Source organism: Ambystoma mexicanum, chromosome 2q, assembly GCF_040938575.1.
Source record: "Ambystoma mexicanum isolate Mex_15411 chromosome 2q, UKY_AmexF1_1, whole genome shotgun sequence".
Lineage (NCBI taxonomy): Eukaryota > Metazoa > Chordata > Amphibia > Caudata > Ambystomatidae > Ambystoma > Ambystoma mexicanum.
Window position 1 is genome coordinate 1,027,751,316 of NC_090924.1, and position 20,264 is coordinate 1,027,771,579.

Here is a 20,264-nt window from a genome sequence, read left to right on the forward strand (position 1 = left end):
CAGGTAGTAGGAGCCTTTCATAACACACAGCTGAGATAATATCTAATGTTCACTGTTTCAACCTATACTTCTTTTTGGTCTTTCCAGTAAATGTAATAGGCATATGTGTATATTAGCTGACGAGGGAGAGTCCTCTCGCTATCCCTATCAGATAGGCGGCACACCACTGGCCTCCTAGGGAGAGCTTTGCCCAACAGGGTTAGGGTGTTCTTCCTATTAGGGACAGTCTTAATGAGTTTTGTGAATTAGATATGAGTACTATCTCTTTCAGAATGCTTCTCCAAGATCTGTTTTTGTGTGTTAAAATGTTATATCTTTAACAGCAGGAATGCAACATTAACCAATACGGTTTACAGTTGAGCCCTAGGTGTTTTTGTAGTTTTAATTTCATTAAACCTACACATTCACATCCAGAGTTATTCCACATAAGAGAAGGACGTCTTCATGAGTTTAAAAGTGATGACTCCTTTTGCTTCTAGGTCATGAGACTGGTGGAAGCTACATCTCCGTGACAAGATTGGAGAGGAGCCAAGGTTTATAAAATAGATTGTACACAGAATTGGGAGATGTATTCATATATTTAATATGGGAGATGAATATCAAATAACACTTCTTGCATAGAACTAGAGATGGAGAGGGCGGGGAACTGGTTTGAATGACTGTTGACTGGATGACTGTTTCCAAGCACAGCCTTGGTTCCAGGCAGCCATCTGAAAATGAACTTGTTGAGGCAGCAGATCCAGAGTGGGGGTCTAAGCTTTGACCCAAAATGAGAAGTCACAATTACAAAGTAATTAGAAACCCCACTTTAACTCCAAATTGTCCCTATAGACTTCCCATGGTAAATCAGGGGATTAGAAGGCTGGGAGCCAAGGGACATGCTAATGTGACAAAGATGCAGGTGCAGTGTTAAATATAATTATCTGTGTCTCCCATTTACATTGAGTACACAGTAAGATGTAATGCATTTTTGTATTGAGATGTGCAACTTAAAACTGACAGTATTTTGTACACTTGAAAGCATATTGTTTTTGTAGAATTATACCAAGTTAAAATAGAGTCTCATGTCGATATATAATTACTCGGGCCATAGTACTAGCATGACATACTATTGCCAAATGTGACGTAATGCAAATGTGCGGCTGGGTCTAGCCATACATTATATGTTTGCACAATCGAAATTAGCAGAAGGAATTCATTCTATTCATGGGTAATCATGCTAGGTGTTAAACCCATGCAGTCCCTTATCCTTGAATGCACAGACAGAACTATGTGTAAAGTGAAAGGTCAAGGGTGCTTTGATATGGTACCTTTTACTTGAGAAAATTACTCTCCAAGTCAAAACCTGCAGATCAGAAGGCAAATGAATAAGGAATAGATGGAGATCTTCACACATTTACAGTGAAAGCAGTGCCCACATATCTGATTGAAAGTTGCACACATATATAGATTGAAAGTTGCACAGATATATAGATTGAAAGTTACATACATATGTTCAGAGGTGAGTGCACAATGCCTTGAGAATATTGTTTGCCTAATCCAAACCGGTGGGAGCCATATGCAACTTGTTTGCCTACGTCTATATAACTTGCACCTAGTCAATACATTCAAAACCCCACACTGATATAGGGGGATTAAGCAGAAAGAATATATATTCATAAATGTCCACTCTTCAAGTAACTATTATCTGATACCATACTTGTTTGGATACTGGAGAAAATCAAGCATTTTTTGAAAAAGTTTTGAAATGATTTTATATCAATCTGTACACACACTGACCGATAAGCAACAATGCTATCATTGAAGTATACTTTGTTGATTAGATAGGAGCAATTATAGAAGCAGCATATTTAAAATGGATAGTATCTTTTAGAGTATAATATATACCTAGAATTGATTAAGGAAATTACTGCTTCTATGAATTATATTAGTGAGATTCAAGTAGGCAGGAAAATCTTGTGCTACTGACCAATGTTTTTTGTACCTATAACATTGTAGTGAGTTTCTTGGTATGAAGCTGGGGACCACTTTTGTTAGATTGACCTCAATTCTTTTAAATAAATGTCCAGTTTGATAAATACACTATCTGTTTTTCATACTCAGATTGAGGGGTGGGATTGCACTTCAGGAATGTTATGCCACCCTAGCGAAATCAATAAATCAATCCCAAAATATTTCTACATGTAGAACCACCCAACAAAAATCAGAAAAGCCAAAAAGGACAGGACTAGTGAACATCTAACCAACTATAAAATGACATGAAAATAAACAGTCATCTTACCATCGAACAACTACATTATTTTAAGCAAAAGCCAAATAGTGTTTGTTTGTGCATCCGCCCATTAAGAATATAGCAACATTTATGAAGTCAGAAGGTAATAAATGTGATCACAACCAGACAAAAATGCTTTATGAAACATCTTTGGTGCCTTAAACATATCATTACAAGGATGCCACCCCTGAAACCTGTTCAACATATGAAACAAAGTTGAATCTACAATCATTATTAAAGTACCAGCTCCTATTTTTTTCAGTGTCTAGTGCATTGTTGCAGCTGCATCGTCATTTGCATCCATACTTTAAAAAGGGTTTAACAAGGTTATCTTGCATGACAACACTTAAATCGTAACCTTGCATCACAAAAGTTAAATTAAAGTTGCATTTTGAGACCCTGCTCTTCCACACCATTTAATATTTCTCGAGACATTTTCCCCACTGTAGTATTGACAAATGCAGTAATTCCTTCTTCAGTGATGATTTGGCATAAATATGTTTTTTTTCTGCTATACATCCACTGATTCTATATGGCGTATGATTTTCTGATGGACTCATTCATAATTTCCTATGGTAAAGTGCCTATGCACACTGTGTATATTCTGGCCTCCTAAATATTCCAGTATTTCATCAGTCCCCCTACAGGAACGATTTTTGAATCCTGTGGCTTTTATACAATTTCTCTTGATTGGATGCTGTAAAATGCACCCTTTTCAACTATTCATAAAGGTTTCTAGGTAGAAAAGTCCTTTCTACACGAGGGGGTTTCAGGCTAGCTTGGTGTGCTTGCACTAACTGCTTTAAAAAACAGCCGACCACTACTCTGTATGACGCTTATAATTTTGACTGACAATGACACGTGCTTTTGAATCCAAACCAGCCCCCTGTCCAACTGAGTTTGATACTCCTCCTTTACATGAGCCCACTTCAGTTGTGAGATAAATATTGCTTTATTGGATATCTTTATTGGTTATCCAAGGTAAGTGTTTTACAGATTGAGAATTGAAAGCCTTTTGGTGGGTCACACGAAATTCTCTAGGAATGTTGAGGGAGTCAAAGTGCCAGGGGTGTTGCTAGGTCTGGATTAGGTCCAGGGCTATGCTAATGTTGAGACTGTCCGGACACAGGACTAGCTAGCCTTTTGGGTGTAGCTCCTGGGCTTCTATCCAGGGATACAACTAAATGACCCAGGGCTATAGCCCCTTCTGCTCCCCCTAGCAACGCCTCTGCTAAGGGCCCATCTCAAACCACTGCAAGACTCTTCCCGAGCAATACAATTCGAATATAGGTTAGAGCTCAAGAAAAATCCTGCGGGCATCCACAGGTTTGCTCAGACTTCAATAGGAAAATACGAATGGGTGCACAAGTTCAGGGCTTGTAAGGAGAGAGAGGGCAATTAATATAATACTTTATTTTCCACTAATAGAAATCAAAGTGCCAGATAAAAAGTAATAGACATTACGGTCATGATTCTAATTCATGCAAGCAAAAATTAATGCAGAGGATGAACTTTTATTCCCTTGCGCAATTTCAAGAGGTGTACATGTTGCCTTATTTACAATGGTGACTGCATATTGGGGGTGGGGGTTGTGCACCACTGTATATTATGTTCTGGCCATACCGTTCGCATCCATTAGTTTTGGATGTGCTCCCTACTCCAAAGTATGATTGGCTGTTCTCTTAAAGAGTCTTTCAGTGTGAAATGACTCAAGAAAAGCAAATCTATCCCTGTTTGAGGGATAGAAATGCAAGTGGGACAGCAGTGGTTCATGAAACTTCTGTTCCACTTAAAAGAAATGTATTAAAGCATCAGAAATCCCCCCTATGCACTGTGCATCTCCCTTTGCATGATCTCCTGGCACAGTATTTGCACGAATGTTTGTCATGACAAGGAATAGTTTAAATATTTGCAGGGAGCACACTGCCGGGCACACAGTTTTCTGTTGGACACAGATGTAGTGTGGCAGGCAGATGGCGACGTGCTGGATTTTTTCATGGCATGCTTCCACACACGTCTAAAACCCATGTCTTTTTAGCAAATTTAAAAATCATATAGTGAATTGGGGTAAAAAAAAATCCTGTCTGAATGCTACTGTAATCTGCATCGCGTGATATACAATACTTTTCTACAGAATTGTGTATATCGCTGTGAACTGCCCTGAGAACAGATCATCAGCATTTAGCATTGTGTCATATTTCACTCTCAGTTCATTGTACACAATTACAGAAGCACTAACACTAACAGATAAGACTGGTAGTAAAATCAGTTCAAAATGGGAACGTTATATTCTGAAATGGTCTATGTCACAACGGCGTCATCACCAATACAGCTGAACTAGATTGGTAGTTTGGCCTGGCTTTAGCAACAGCTATAGAACACGTGTTTCTTTAAAATAGAAAAAATATTTTAATCAATATTTAACAGATTAAGCAGTGGTAAAATACAAACTTTAATTCCAGGAAATGCACAATGTTATTTCTCATGCCCATTTTCCGTCTCTACATAATGACATTGGCACTTTATTCACAGAGCTGTCAATGGGAGTTCAATATGCACGCCATCATCCGGAAAGGTGTTCTGACATTTTGATCACACATATAAAATATGGTTGGTTGCTACCATACAGTGCAACTTCTGAAATTTTGCTTGTGAAGTTTTCATTATCTTGAAATCACAGAATGTTTTATTCTTCATTCGAATTGGCCGTGAACGCTGATGGTGACTCAGGTTAGATGCAGAGAACAGAATCACACTGACAGCTGCTGTAAAAGGCAACCTCGGTAGGCAGTGGAGGGGACGGTATAACTACAGCTATGATGAAGTACTGCACAAGGTATAAGTGTGACTGACAGAGCAGTGTTTTCGTAAATCCACCCAGAGGACAATGTTCAATAAAAAACCGCAGGCAGTCTCTTTTCCCATGGGTTTTTAACTCGCTGACGTTTTCTTGTTATGCCGACTTAAAATTGTTCTTTTGTGAATTCAAAGCCTTCAAAACAAAACAAAAAGAAGCACAGCGTTATATGGATATTAACAATTTTACTGGATGGCACAAACAGTCAATTTTGGGATCAAGTGCTTGATCAGTTATTCATGTAAATGTATTGCCCATCGAATGCCGCGATTACGAATGGCAATGAGTTTCCTGTCCATTGCCACAGGACTCTCAAAAGGTGGTTTTCTGACGTGGTGAAAGACACATATTCCTAGCGTGATTCTTTGATTACAGCCCCTGGTTCATGGCTCCACCTCTCGTACCTCTAAAAAAACTGGACCTCTGTATATGTTATGTTAAGTTGACTTATAACGTGCGCCTTTACCATTAACATGGTCTCCAGGCATGCATGTGGCTCTGTAAGGAAGAGGGTGGGGTGGGTTAGTGAGGGAAGAGTGACAGGATAGAGGCTGTGCTCTTCTGTTTATGCTTGCAGAACCAGGAGAAACTGACGTCTGTACATGTTGGTTTTATAAGTGAGCTTTTTTGTGTGCTCTGGTTTGTTGGATCCGGAGGGGTAAGGCCCAGTGTCTGGAATTGTTGTATGCAAATGTTTGTTATGTTGGAAGTGTGTTTTGTCTGTTTCATGTGTAATATGGCTGGCCCATAGGGTGTGTGTGGTACTTGGGAGGGGGGAGTGGGAGGGGCGCTATGCGAGCGGGGATCAGGAGCTGGGGTGGTTTGTATTTGTACACTGGTTAAATTCAAAGTTCTTCTAAGTGCAATACATTGACTGTCCTCAAAATTATTCTGAGTGCAACGCATTGGCTACCTCACAATTCATATAACTGCAATACATTGGCTAGCCTCAAAATCCTTATGAGTGCAATACATTGGCTACCTTCACAATTCATCTAACTGCTATACACTGGCTATACTCAAAATCATTCTGAGTGCAATACATTTGCTACCTTCACAATTCAGTGCAATACATTGGCTATCCTCAAAATCCTTCTGAGTGCAATACATTTACTACCTTCACAATTCATCTAACTGCAATACATTGGCTACCCTCAAATTATTCTAAGTGCAATACATTGGTTATATTGAAAATTATTCTGAGTGCAATATATTGGCTACCTTCAAAATTCATCTAACTGCAATACTTTGGCTACCCTCATAGATTCTTCTGCGTGCAATACATTTGCTAGCTTTGGAGTGCAGCAAGAATAGTGGCTATGCTCTAAATTTGCACTGAATTCAGTCAGCGGATATGGACTAGATGTGTGACTAAGTTGAGAACAGTGGGTATATCTTAATAAGCCACGACCTTCAAAATCCTTAACTTCAGCTATGTAATTTTTTTAATTTTTTTATTTATTTGTGTTTATCAAGTTTTCTTTGATTTTACAAAAGTGATGAGAGAGAGAGCGAATCTTCGCTTCTGAGTCGTCGTCGTTCTGTGGATGAGTCCGTTTATCTGTCAGGTGTTAAAGGTAGTTGATCCTCTGCCTGGCTCTCTGGTGGCGTTTCTGCTTTGAGACATTCTGCCAGGGCCGCTTCAAGAATCTTGACTGCTGCGATTGTCCAACTGGTTTTGTTCCCGCTTATGAGTCAGTTCCACCAGGTTTCTTCTTCTCGCAGGTCGAACGGCTTCAGAAGCGGGATTAGGTAAGCTGTCCTCAGGGCGAAAGTTTTCAGGCATTTTGTCAGAATGTGGCGTACTGTTTCAATTTGTGTGGAGTCATTGCGTAATCTACAGATGCTGGAATTAGATAGACCTCTTACTGCTATTATTTCGTTTGTTGGCAGGAGGTTTAATCTTGCCCTTATGACGGTTTGCCTTAGACCTTTGTCTGGAAATCTTCTGATAACTGAAGCAGTGTCGTTTAGTTTTTTGCTTTGCTGCGGGAGGTGGGCAAGAAGTTTATTAGATTCTGATTTGTCTTGCGTGAGTATCCAATCGCGTGCGTCCATCTTCTTCTTGACTTTAGTTGGATTTAAGAATAGGTCTTCTTTGGTACAGCCAATTTCTTCCAGGGTGTTTTCTTTTTCTGCTGCCCAGGCTGATAGTGATTTGCATTGGCCCTTTTGAATTTCTTGTTCGATCAGTTTGTATTGTGGAGGAGCTTCCGGGATGATTACTTTTCTGTATAGTGCCATTTTGTTCACGTCTACTGTCGCGTTCATTGAGGATAGTCCTAGTTCTCTTCTGATTCCCGCAATGGCTGTTGATTTAGGAAGGCGCATCACTTCTCTCCAAAAGTGACCCTCCAGCTTGTCCCAGATGCCCGATGGAATTTTGAGGAAAGCTTCTCCTCCATATGTCAAGGAAGGGACCACTTTGGCTTTGAAGAACTTTATTGGCTGAAACAACGAGAAGCGACCACATTTCCTGTCTATGGTTCGTGAGCAGCAAGTTTCCTGGTTTTTCCCACAGATTGTTCTACATTTTTGCCTCATTCCCGTGCTGTCAATCATCACTCCTAGGTATCTGAAGTCCTTTACAACTTCGCTTTTAATGTTCTCGACGTTCCAGTGATGTATTTTCTTCCAAGCTGCTGTTTTTTCAAGAATCAAGATTTTTGTTTTTTCTATGCTTATTTCAAGGTTGTTCTTTGAAATATAACTGGCTAGGTTTTTTATTTGACGTTGCAGCCCGATAGGGGTTTGATCGAGGAGGATGATGTCGTCTGCATAGAGGAGCCTTGGGGCTGGCGTTTCCCCCAGTTTCGGTGCGAAGGTTCTGAGCTCTTTGCCAGAGTTTTTGTATTCGCCGAGGAATGCTGTAAAAAGTGCTGGCGCTAAAGGGCATCCTTGCTTCACGCCTCTGCTGATTACGATTTCTTCTGATAGACCTCCGATTTGATTTAGCTTCACTCTCATTGATGTTTCCCGGTGAAGTGCTTTTATGGGTTCCAAGAGTTGGTTTGGGCATTTCCAGTCTTCCAGTTTGGACCATAGTAGGGCACAATCAATCTTGTCAAAAGCCTGTGTTAGGTCGACAAAGGCTATGAAGACATTGGATTGTTGTGCGCGGGTTTTGTTCTTTATGATGTTCAAAAGCATAATGTTTACTGATGATCGGATGTTCTTCATGAAGCCCGCTTGGAATGGGTGCCAACTGGGTGAGTTTTTATCCCATCTTTGGAATCCCTTTAATAACAGTGAGCCGTAGATTTTCCCGATTGTGTCCAGCAATGCTATCAGACGATAGTTGCTGGGGTCGGATCTGTCTCCCTTTTTAAAGATTGGCACCACTGTCGCCGTTGTCCAAGATCGAGGTATAGTCTTTGTGCTTGTTGATGCTTCAAAGACGAGACTGATGAACTCAGCCCATTCTTTAAGATTGCTTTCCAAGTCGATATTTGTTATTCCGTCTGGGCCAGGCGCTCGACTTGACTTTAATTTATGAATTGCTCCTCCTATGTCTTCGACGTTAGAGAGATCTTCCAAGGCCGAGGAACCAATGGAAATGTTCGGTGCACGAGATCCTTGAGGAGATTGCAATAGGGAAGAAAAGTGTCTCTTCCATCTTTCTTCGCTCACCGTGTAGGATTGTGTGTGGTCTTGTTTCCTGTCCACCGTTTTTATGAGCGACCAAAATTCCTTGGAATTTCTTCCCATGACCTTTTTGAGCAGCTCCTCCGAGTCATGCTGATAACGTTTCAGGCGGTGAGATTTCAGCCAGGATCTATAGTTTTTTACTTCTTCTTTCAGTCTTTTTTTGTTGGAGACTGATCTGGATTTTGATGCCTGATGCTTTAATTTTGTGATTGCGCCGCGCCTCTCTACAAGTAATTGATCATACTGGTGGAAGCCTTGATGTCTGCCTTTTTTCTGGTGCTTTGGGGGTTTCGCCTGATACTGGATCAAGAGGGGTTGATAGTCGATTGCAGTCCTGTCAGGTCTTTTTTCAAGTTTCTTTTTGTAGTTGGATGTCAAATCGGCTATCCTTTCTGCTGGGAGTCTTAGACGGTTCCCTTGATTTGACACTCCCACCTCTTCATTCATTGTGGACTTTTCAAGATGTTGTGTGGACCATGTTATTTGTAGAATATTGTGGTCGCTTGCCTCTGTTCGTAGAACCTTGAACGAGGTTATGAGGTTTAACATTTCTTCGGAGGCGAATATGTAGTCAATTGTTGCCGTTTGAATAGCTCGTTCCCAAATTGGGATTTGGAGTTTTGATAATGAGAGCTGAGCAGTGTTGTGGATGTTTCTTGAGTCCATTAGTTTTAACCATTGCTGACCTCTTGAGTCTCCTCGGGGGGTGGTATTGGTTGTTGACGTGTAAGGATTTGTGCTCGGGCATTTGGCATTTAGATCTCCATAGATGACTATTAGCGTGGTCTCGGAGTTTGCTTGTATCTCGTCTATTTCCGACTCAATTATTCGTAGAAATGTGTCATCTTGGATTTTGTCAGGGTTCCAATAGGTTGTTATTATTGCGATTGGGGTTTTCCAAATTTTGTTTGTCTTTTGGTTTTGACGAGCCCACCTCACCAGTACCGATAAATGGCTCTGCGAGGCGGATAGTTGCTTTTCTATTGACAAACCGCTGCCTGACTGGACTGCGATCAGAAGACCAGCTGAAGGGCAGCCTATCGTACCTCTTAAGGCTGGGGAGACTGTTATTTCGTATCCGTCCATAGCCGGCGTGGCTGTGAGCCAGGTCTCTTCTAGTGCTAAAATGTCAAAGTCTCAGAGGTTTGTTTTTCCTGTTCTCATTAAGTGTTTGAACCCTTGTGTGTTCCACCAGGCCATTTTCAATGTTGACGGGGTCAAGGGCAGTCCTATAGTTTTTTCCGGAGGTGTTTCCTTTTCCGCTCTCGTTGGTCGTTGCTATTTGGTGGATGGGTCTGAGGTTGTTTTAGGTAGCCATCCCCATAGTTGTTTTATTGGCGCGAAGGAGAGGCCGATTTGCTTTGTCTGTTCTTTTGCTTCAGGTGGGCCTTTTGTCATTTGAACCATTTCGTGTTTTTTTTCTTTATCTGTGTTGTCGTTTTCCTTTTCTTTACCGCCCTGTTTCAGGGTTTGTTCCTTTCTTTTCTTGTCTGAGGGTTCAAATCTAGAGGGGAGACAGTGTGAGTTACAATGGTTATTTTCCGGGCTATGGTTTACCTCGGTTTTCGACCTGTAATGAGTCGACTGGAAGCGATCTGGAATGTGAGGAGTCTGCTGGTCAGTGATTTGGGGGTCCGCCTGATGCTCCGTGAGGAAGTAGCCTCTTTGTCGTAGGTCCTCGTTGGTCTCTTTGGACTGATTTATTACTACTGTTTCTTTTATGTGTATATAGGATTTAGCTTTACTTTGTGGTATGGTTCTACGAGGGTAATGTCCTCTGGTCTCAGATGTTTGAGGGTCCTGATGTTTCTAAAGATCTTCATTAGCGTCCCTCTGTTTAGAGTTACTGCTTCAAAGTTTTGGTCTGTTTGTTCCATTTTAAAAATGTTTGTTTGATGTCTTTTCTTCTTTTGCACTTGAGAGATTCACGTTTTTCTGAGTCTGGCCGAAATGACTTTTTGTCTTGATAGGGAACGACTTGTGCGTCTGCGAGTGGGCACTCTTTCCTTGGATCTATTTGGAGTGTTTCTTTCAGGCCGGTTATTATCTTTGCTTTTGACATCTTGTCTGTTGTCTGGGTGTGCAGCTTTTCTTGGTTGATGAGCTGGGGTGCCTGTGTTATGTTGGTACAAGGTGGCAGGCCCTTTTGGGTATCTTGAGCACTCTCTCGAGTTTGAAAATTGTGGCGTTGAGCTGTTTCGTCTTCGTTTTTTTGGTGGCATTTCCCAGTTCAATTTTGTTGGCATGGATTCTATGTTGATTACTGTGTCCTTTTTTGCATCTGGATCAGGCGTCGAGTGCATGGTGAGGTTCATTGAGGTTTTGTCTGCCATGAAGTCTTCTGTTGATCGTGGGGAGTTTTGTGTTTGAGTTGGCAGTGCGCTTGTTCGTTGTTGAGCGAAAAAAAAACGGGTTGGTGAGTTGAGTCTTCGCTGCGCCTGCCTTCCTTGCAGTTGGCCGTTCTGTTTCTTTGGTTGGTTTGTTTTTTTGTTCCACTGGGATGTTCTTTTGGGCCTGCTGGGTCCTGTGAGAGGAACCAATCTTTGGCGGTGATCCTATGGTTATGCAGTCTTGGTTGACCGTTTTTTGTTTCTTATGTGTTTCTTTTTCTTTACTTTCTGGGTTTTTCTTTGTTATTGGTCCATCTTGTAATTTGCTGCAGAAACTAAAGAGCGGAGGGCTTGGCGACAGCTCTGTTTGGGTTCTGTAGTTGACTGGTGTTTCTTTTCTCCTCTTTCGGTTCTGGGGTTCTGACTTTTGGTTTTTGCCTCTTGTTCTTTGGCCATGATGAAGCCTTTTAGGTAGATTAGTTTTGTGTGCATTAGTGAAATTAGGGTTGTGTGGTCCTTTAGCGTATCGTTGAGTGCGTCATAGAGTTTTGTGAAAGGCGCGAGAGCTATTGTTATGGCCGACATTATGGTCATCATGTCAGGCTTTCTTGAAGGAGTTTCGATTGGAGTCGGGTAACTTTTCCGGCAGTGTCTTGCTGGCGTGGTTTGGGTTTGTTCTGGTCTTAGTCTTCCTGACGGCTGGTTGTGTGCAAGGTGGTTTTCTCTTTGGACCCTCATTGAGGAGCTTGTTCTCGAGGGCCTTGGCGTTGTCGGGCTCTGCCAGTCATCTTCTGGTTCGAGAACAGGGTGACCATGGGGTTGGTCCTTGTCCTTTCGAAAATCTTCCTTGAGTGGGGGAGCCAGCGAGGGCAGATGCTGCGGGATGATAATTTGCTCTTTCTCCGTTTCATTTGTTTTTGCTTGAGCAGGAGATGTCCCCTCTGGGGGCGTCGTGAGTTCTTCCTGGGGTGGAGGATCGGTGATGGGCGGCGGTTGAGCTACTGGCATCGTGTCCTGCGGTACTGATGGATCCGGCTGGGTTATGTTGGTTGGCGCAGATGTTTCAGAAGAGGATCTGTTGATATTTTTTCTGAGGTGGCTGCCAAGCTCTATGCTTTCGGTCAGGTTTTTTGTGTGTTCAGTGTTTTTGAAGACTGTTTTGCACGCTTTCGGTGCTGGCACAGGGTCTATTAGTGCCTCTAGTATCTCATCATCTGTTAATTCCTTGAAGACTTCATGTTTTCTTTTGACTTGCCTTGAGAAAAAGTCTTTCAAAGAGTTGCAGAATGTTGTTTTTAGCAAGACTTCTTTTGTTGGATCATGCTTGAGTTTGCGTTGTTTTCGTTTTTTTGTGCTTTTCTTTTTTCTAGCGAACTGTTTATAGATGTCATTTTGTGGGATTTTGATCCAGTATGTCCCAGGAACTTTTTTGTTTGTTGGGCGGGGGCTCTGGAGCGGAGAAGGCATGTGGTGCTCAGCCCAGCCTGAGCAGGGCTCCGCCTCCCCTTCACTTTTCGCTGCGTGGACCTGTGCCACAACTGTGTCCCACATGGCCCCACAGCTAGCCGGCCCCTCCGTGACCAACGGGACCAGCAAGACTCGAGGCTGCCACTCCCACTCCAACTCCTCACAGTCGCGAGGCTGGCCTGTCAACTTTTCCATATGACGGAGCTCTGCGTCGGCTTGGTGTGGCACCCTCGCTGGCTCCGCTTTGTTGCTTCTTTCAGGTGAGGTTGCTTGGGCGCCTCTGGAGCTTTGTTTTGTGCTGTGGGTCGGCTTGCAGACATTTGCTTCACCAGATAGAGCATGGACCCTCGCAGCCTCTCCTTCGACATGCTGCACTGGGCTGCTGCTAACAGATGGGCATTGTTGTGGGGCTGACTCTACCGTTGAGTCCTTTGGCGCTATGCCACAGCGTGCTTCGCTTTGCGCCTGGCTGTTGGGATTTTGCGACTTTGCCTTGCGGGCTGGTCGCAACAACTGCTTGCTTTGGCAGCCCTCGCCTAATGATGTTTCTTTGTCCGTTGTTTCGAAGCTAGTGGTGTCATACATGTTCCCAATGGGTGCGGTGAACTTTGTGAGGGGGACTTCAAGTCAGTGTTTGATAGGCCTGGCAGGCGTGATCTGGCGTTTTGATTTGGAGGCAGATGGGCGAATGTTTGGGATGTCAGACGCGAGCTTCTTAGGCATCTTTTTTCAGCATCCTCGGCCTCCTTTGCTGGTTCCACTTGCGAACATTGCAGATTCATCTTCTAGCAGCCTTCCAGTCCTGACAAGGACTGCAAAGACTGCTCAACTCTGCTTGAACTCTGCAACCGCTCCGCGGTGCTGGGTGAGTTTTTGTAGGTCCTCCCAGCAAATGGTAGGCAGCTGAATGGAGCACAGAGAGAGAGGCAGCCTGGGGTCTCCTCCAAAGACTGCTCAACTCTGCTCGAACTCCGCGACCGCTCCGCAGTGCTGGGTGAGTTTTTGTAGGTCCTCCCAGAAAATGGTAGGCAGCTGAATGGAGCACAGAGAGAGAGGCAGCCTGGGGTCTCCTGCAAAGACTGCTCAACTCTGCTTGAACTCTGCGACCGCTCTGCGGTGCTGGGTGAGTTTTTGTAGGTCCTCCCACAAAATGGTAGGCAGCTGAATGGATCACAGAGAGAGAGGCAGCCTGGGGTCTCCTGCAAAGACTGCTAAACTCTGCGCTTAACATTACATAAAAGAAGTAAATGTCATTGTCGTTGTCTCTTACCTGAAGAATGCAGACCGTTTTGGAGCTTTGCCGGGGCAGCCTGCATGAAAAGGGAGTTGTACTTTGCCTTGTGGCCCTTAGACAGCTCCTGGGAAAGGCTGCCCTGTGGGAGCCTCCGAAATAGCACTGAGCTCTTCTAGTCATGTGTACCACATGACCAATCACAGTAGTATGGGCGGCTGCGGAGTGGAGGGAGGTGGAGTAGACTTGACCTCGGGAACACCATGAGGCAACAAGGGAACCTCAGAGTGAAAACCCAGGGAAGCCATGTAAAGTAAAAGCACCCAGTCTTACCCAGGCAGAGGTTCACGCTGCAGGCAGGGTTGAATTGACTGATGCGATCTTAGTGCACAAAAAGATATCTTTCCAGGCACAGAGCTCTTCTGGTCATGTGTCCCACATGATCAATCACAGCAGCATGGGCAGGCTGGGGGAGGGAGTGAGGTGAAGAGGGTTTGACCTCAAGAACACAATGCAACAACGAGGGAACTACAGAGTGAAAACCCAGGGAAGCCATGTAAAGTAAAAGCACCCAGTTTTACCCAGGGAGAGGTTCACACTGTGGACAGGGTTGAAATGGCTGCTGCAACCTGGTGCACGAGAAGCCACAGAGCTCTTCTGGTCACGTGAAGAATGTCATCTGTGAGGATGTACAATACTGAACTGTTTGGTTTTTGCTATGTAAAATTATGCTGTTTTTCTTTCTCAGAAAGTGAGCTCTGATGAACAGGCCTCACATTCCAATGCTCTGTGCTAAAAAAGTGCTTTGTTGGGCCCTATCTACTGACATGCCAGCAGGTGCAATATGTTTTGGAAATATGACAGCTATAGAGTGACATATGCCTTCCATGAAAACAGCCTGATGGAATGAAATTCATTAAAACAGCTGTGGGATGCCTTTGACAGTGGGCACCCATGATCAAAATATATTACCTGCATATCTTCAATTCTGGTGGCAGAGCTTTGGTTAAATATAAAACCATCCCTAGTTTGATATACCAACATATGAGGAAATACAATTAAAACTAACAAGACCCAATCTGATATAATTGTATAACAGTAAGTGTAGTTATAGAACATTTTATGTATTTACTAAAACTTCGGTCCATACACCCTTCACTACCGACCCTACCTGAGAATGAGTGATCTGATCCCCACTGGTTACTCCCCTGGTTGTTTTTAGATCCTTTGCTGACTAATTGCCCACTTTCCTCTTCCCTCGTTAGCTCCCTGCTCCCTGCTCCCTTGTTTCTCTTCTCCCTTCACCATGTTCTTCTGCCTATGATTGTAAAGTGCTCCCTTGCTTCTCAAAGCTAGATCTGTGCTAACAAAAATAGAATAATATCAATAATGATTATGAACTGGTCTCCTCTGGCCCATGCAGCAGAAGAATCTATTTGTGCTTTGGGTCTAGGCTTGAGAAATCCACCCACAACAGACGGTGGACCTGCCCAGGAAGCTCTTTGATATCTGCTGAGAAGACTTGACACCGTCTTGGAAGAGCAGGATATACCTCTGCTAGGCTTAGGATGAGGGCTGGCAGCTTCAAAAGGACATCTACAGCATAATGGGGAAGTCACAACAGAGATAATTACTGGAGTTCTTCTGCTCTCCGGCAGGCAGGCAGGATTTCAGGGAAGTATAGTGTATCCAGGGATTGGACCTGTACACAGGGGAAGGGTCCCATGATCTTGAAAATGCCCAGGCCACGCATAATGCCTTAGAGCCTCCTAACGCGTTGCAGATAAGACACTTTGGGAAGTGACATCACAAGAAATAACCCTTTTACAACATCAAAGATTTGCCCCTTGCAGAAGGCTTGGAAAGGGCAAATTTACCATATAAGAGGTTGAGACCACCCCCTTAATGGAATCTTGTTTGAATATTTTTCATGGAACCATTTTCCTGAAGCTTCTTACAAGATATCACTTGAACCTTGTTTGGTCAAAAACTACCCAAAGTCCCCAGCAATTTGGAAGAAGAAAAGGGTTTTAATGATAGGAGGATGCTGACCTTTCTCTAACAGCTTCATGAGAACATTTGAAATTACCTGCTGTTGGAAAAGCCTGTTTGTAACTTGACACCAGTACACAGGACTTTTCCTGCTAAAGTGGCAAGCACGGCTAGTGTCCCTGGCAATCATCTTGGTTGGGAAAATCAGAATAAGGATTTACCCTTCTTCAGAGACCCAGTGGAAGATCTCACAGCAATCGAAGCACCACAAGAATCTGTCTTTGGTGCTCTCTGTCATTTGAGCCAATCCAAGCTAGTGTGAGAGCCCTGAATGCCTTTGAGCTATTACAAAGATCCAACGGAGCTGCCTTTGTCACGCTACACTTCGAATGCCTCTGAGGCATGCCTACCCAGTCATCTCCTGCGTGTTGCAAAATTCTTCAAGCCATGAGACATTGACTCTTGCTCAAATGCATCACATCATTGGACCCTGCCGAGACATTTGCAACTGAAGTCGAATTGCCTCTACATGCATTAAGACTCAGTCAAACCTTCGAGCCAGATGGATATGAACACAGCCTCTTGTCCGAAGCATCTGAAATCCACTGCCGCTTTATGAATTATACTGCATTGCTGAATCTTGCTGAACCAGCTCGACCGACTGGAACCCTATTTGGCACACAGGAAAGCATCCAAAAAACCTTGATTGATGCTGTTGAGCTTCTGAAAGAAGACAATCAGGTATCTAACAGAGGTGCTGTACCCCTGGACTTTTTCTATGGGTTCTAGTGACATTTAAGACCCCACTTGATACATGAAAAGAAATACTACCTTAAAAAAGTAAAGGGGGTGTTCCATTCATGTTGTGCTTGTTTCACCTTTATGATAATGATATTTATGGTTGAGATCACTGCCGATTTAGTAGTAGTGTTGGGCTGAGAAGGAGTTTAGAAGCCACTGCCCCTCCCTGTATTTCTGAAGATCCGTAGTTATTTAATCACAATCACTTCCTGAAATTACTAGCTCCATGAACCTTGTTGCTTCTCACTGGGAGGGCAGTATGGATATAAGTACTATGACAAGGGACAGGGGACTCAGCGTAATGAAGTTCTCCACCATGTCCCTTCTTCCTCGTCCCAGTCCTTACTCATGAAGGTAGTCTGACTTCCTCCAGTATTCCTCTTAAAAATATTCTCTAGTTTTTTATTCTGCTCTGCTTTCACTAGGGAATATAGTGGACCGGCATACCCATAATCCACCTGTTCTTTCTGTTGTCCTGTTAGCTGCTCAGGGTGGAAGCCAGATGAGTTTGACTTCCCCTCCACTTGTAGCCCTCATCAGATGCAATGGCTCCTAGGGCTCCAGCCTAGCTTGGGCTTGGGTTTAGCAGGAATGATAGCAAGTCCTGGCATGAGTAGACTGAGGGATCTCTAGCCCACAAGCTGATTCGAGGGCTAGTGATCCTGCGGGATACCTGCCACATGTCTAGCTGGGATCTTCACTGGATTGAGACCGGGCTGCAGGCATGGGGGATGATTGGTGGCATCAGAGCTCGCTCTACTCTAGAGAAATTCCTCTACAAAAGCTCTTGCGTCTCTGACTGCCACTTACTCCTCATCGTGGGTACTTACAGCGGTGCTCAAGCAGAAGCTTCCTTGCGGCATGATTCCCCTAGAGTGCACCTGGGGCCCTTTCAATACCAGCAGGAGTTTCCTTACAGAGGTGCTGCAGTGGTAAGCATTATCCATGCATCCTCAAACTGCAATGGGCCTTTCATTACTGCCTGCTCCTTCCCTATGTTGCAGGTGTACTCGAAGGCAGAGCTGTGAGCACCCAACTCCACATTGGGATTTGCCATCTGCTCACTAGGGTTTTGATGCTTTGGAGGCCTTCACACATGAAAGGTTTCACATTTCCCTTTGCCCTGGTTGCTTAGAAAGAGAAACCTGCTACAATGTTTCAGTTCTTGGAAAACTGCCTCATGGGGCCGCCCAACCATTCTGAAGAAGGTGTCTGCACATACATAGCAGGGAGCTGAATTTGGGGTCATTTTTATCCAGTAGGCAATAGTGGACTACTGGTCCCTGCAAGATGAAAGAGCATTGCAATTCCTCCAGTCAGTGACTTCTGGCTCTCATTTAAGCAACTTTGCCGTAAGAGACTGTGAGGGAAAGATGCAGGATCAAATGGCACAGCAGCATGGTACTCCCTTTTCTTCTTTCGTCATCCTCTTCTGCATCTCCCACTCCTTCTCTTCTCTCTATTGCTGAACATTTCAAGGGTGAGCCACATGTGAAACACCTGAATAGTGAGTTATTGGTCAGGTGTTTTATATGGCATGTATTTCTCCAAGAGTCACACCCCACACCTTGCCACTAAATCTAGTTGGGCAATTGTAGATGACTGTTAAAGGTTGGATCTTCCGCTTATGCTCTGATTATTTTAGGAATTATGCTGGATGATAGATGATAACTGGATTTCCTTGATGCTTTGTGAGTAGGGACTGAAAGGAGGCATAGAAGATGAGGTGATAATTCCACGATTACTTACCAGTGAACTTAATTACAGCTAGCCCTAATATTCCGCGTCACGGTCCTGATCACCATCTCTCTCCCTCCCTGGGTTTGAAATCATCCCGACTCATTTGGGGTAGGATCAGAAGAATTATAGGAAGACTTTATTTACCATAGTGGGGGTGGAAATGGAGGAATTTAAGGAAGAAGAGAGGATCATTTTAGAGGAAACACTGGAAGAAGGCAGACTTCCTCTATGAGTAAGGACTGTCAGAGTAGTTCTGATAGTCTTGTTTCTACTATAGTTTCATCTGCACCTTTGCACTTTATTACATTGCCCGATACATTTTAGGTACTGGTTTTAGACGCCTTGTAAACTTTTACTAATTTTTGATTAATTAATTATGATCCTTCAGGTCTCCTTCTGCCTTTAGTGGTTTTCTGACCTTTTGATTTATGACAATTGAAGTACACTGCACCTTAGCACCATAGCCAACCCTACGTCTTCTATGCAGAGTTTACGGGACTATTTTCCCATTAGGCAAATGGTGATGCTGTGCGTCAACATCACGTGTAGGCACTGTGCAGGCAGAATACACTCACTCCTGGGCCTGGTTAGCCTTTTTGTCTGGTTAGGCTGGTGGCACAGTACCCTGCTGTCTCACATTTGGAAAGTAGGTTTCAAACTCCCTTATTCTTTCTCTTTTTTTCTGATCCTTCTCAGCATTATGAGCATGTCATTTAGATTCTATCGAGTGTCAGCCGTTTTCAATAAATATTTTAACCTTACCCGTCAAGATATTGCCCATCCCCTCCCAAACATAGATGCCACTGATATACTGGTTGAATTGTAGACATCACTGGGTAACAGCTGTGCCAGTGTTCTACAAATACGTGCAGAAGCATATCATCATACTATGTTTTTTTAATAAATGGCTTCTGACCCCAAGAGCTCCTTTCTGTTCACCAAATTAATGAGCGCATGTCAGATGTTTTTGACCCTTTGGATGTTAACACCTTTTTTCCGGAATCGAAAAACTTTCCTAAGTCTCAGGCTATTTCAATTGCTTTGTCCCAATGGCTACCACGCCGACTGGGACCTGATATCTTCATTCTAAGCTAGAGAACTTAGGTATTATGACCGTGAAAGCTAATTCAGCTACAGCCACACCTTTTGGAACATTTTACCCTTGGTACGCTGACCTGTCTTTTTGTCCTATATGGACAGGCAATGCTAATACCACAATTCCATGCCCTGGAGGCCTTAAAATGTGTCTTGCTTAATGCTTGCTTAGTCCCAGCCCATTCTGTGTACACAATTTATTTTATTTTAGTATTTAAGCTAGATTTCTTGGTCATTAACAAAACCTGGTTTATAGATTTTCTGGGTAGAGATAGTGCTGCCTCCATACCCCTGGGCTATTTTGTCATTACCTGTAACAGGCAAGAGATGGGTAGCTTTTATCTATAGAGACATTTTAAATGTTAATTTATCTCCCTGGTCAAGGATACTAAATTTGCAATTCTTAATTAGTACCCAGCGAGGGTCAATGAGCTTGTTACAAGCAAGTTAATTGGCCCTTGCCCAGGCCTTACCTTGCCAAGAAGGCTCAGAAGCCTCTACTTCTCTGCCGTGGCTCCTGGTTTTTTCCCGGAGTGGCTGCAATGGAAAGGGAGAAGAGGTTAGGTGTAGCCCTTACTCCCTTTCCATGGTGACCATTTTCTTTATTTACCATAGCCACCATGGAAAAAGAAAATGGACTACATTTCCCAGTCCGCTGCAATGCGTCTCACAACTGAAAAAAACACACCACTGATACCACGGTCTAACGGACCACGGTACTAATGGCAATAAGCCCCTCACCAACAGGCCATTACCTACCATTAACTATGGGCCAGGGGGCATTACCTTACGTGGTAATGGCCCGCCGGCTTTGGGCTTATTGCCTTAATA

The 20,264-nt window shown here is 43.5% G+C and overlaps 1 protein-coding gene across 1 annotated transcript in view; it reads right to left on the reverse strand.

The window, feature by feature from the left end:
* Positions 1 to 300: 300 nt before the first annotated feature.
* FAM237B (family with sequence similarity 237 member B) overlaps positions 301 to 20,264 on the reverse strand; it is a 234,247-nt gene continuing 214,283 nt past the window's right edge. Inside the window, exon 3 of the mRNA XM_069648366.1 lies at positions 301 to 5,264. Within this exon, the coding sequence (XP_069504467.1) occupies positions 5,236 to 5,264 (29 nt within the window). The 3' untranslated portion in view covers positions 301 to 5,235. The remainder of the gene's footprint in view (positions 5,265 to 20,264) is intronic.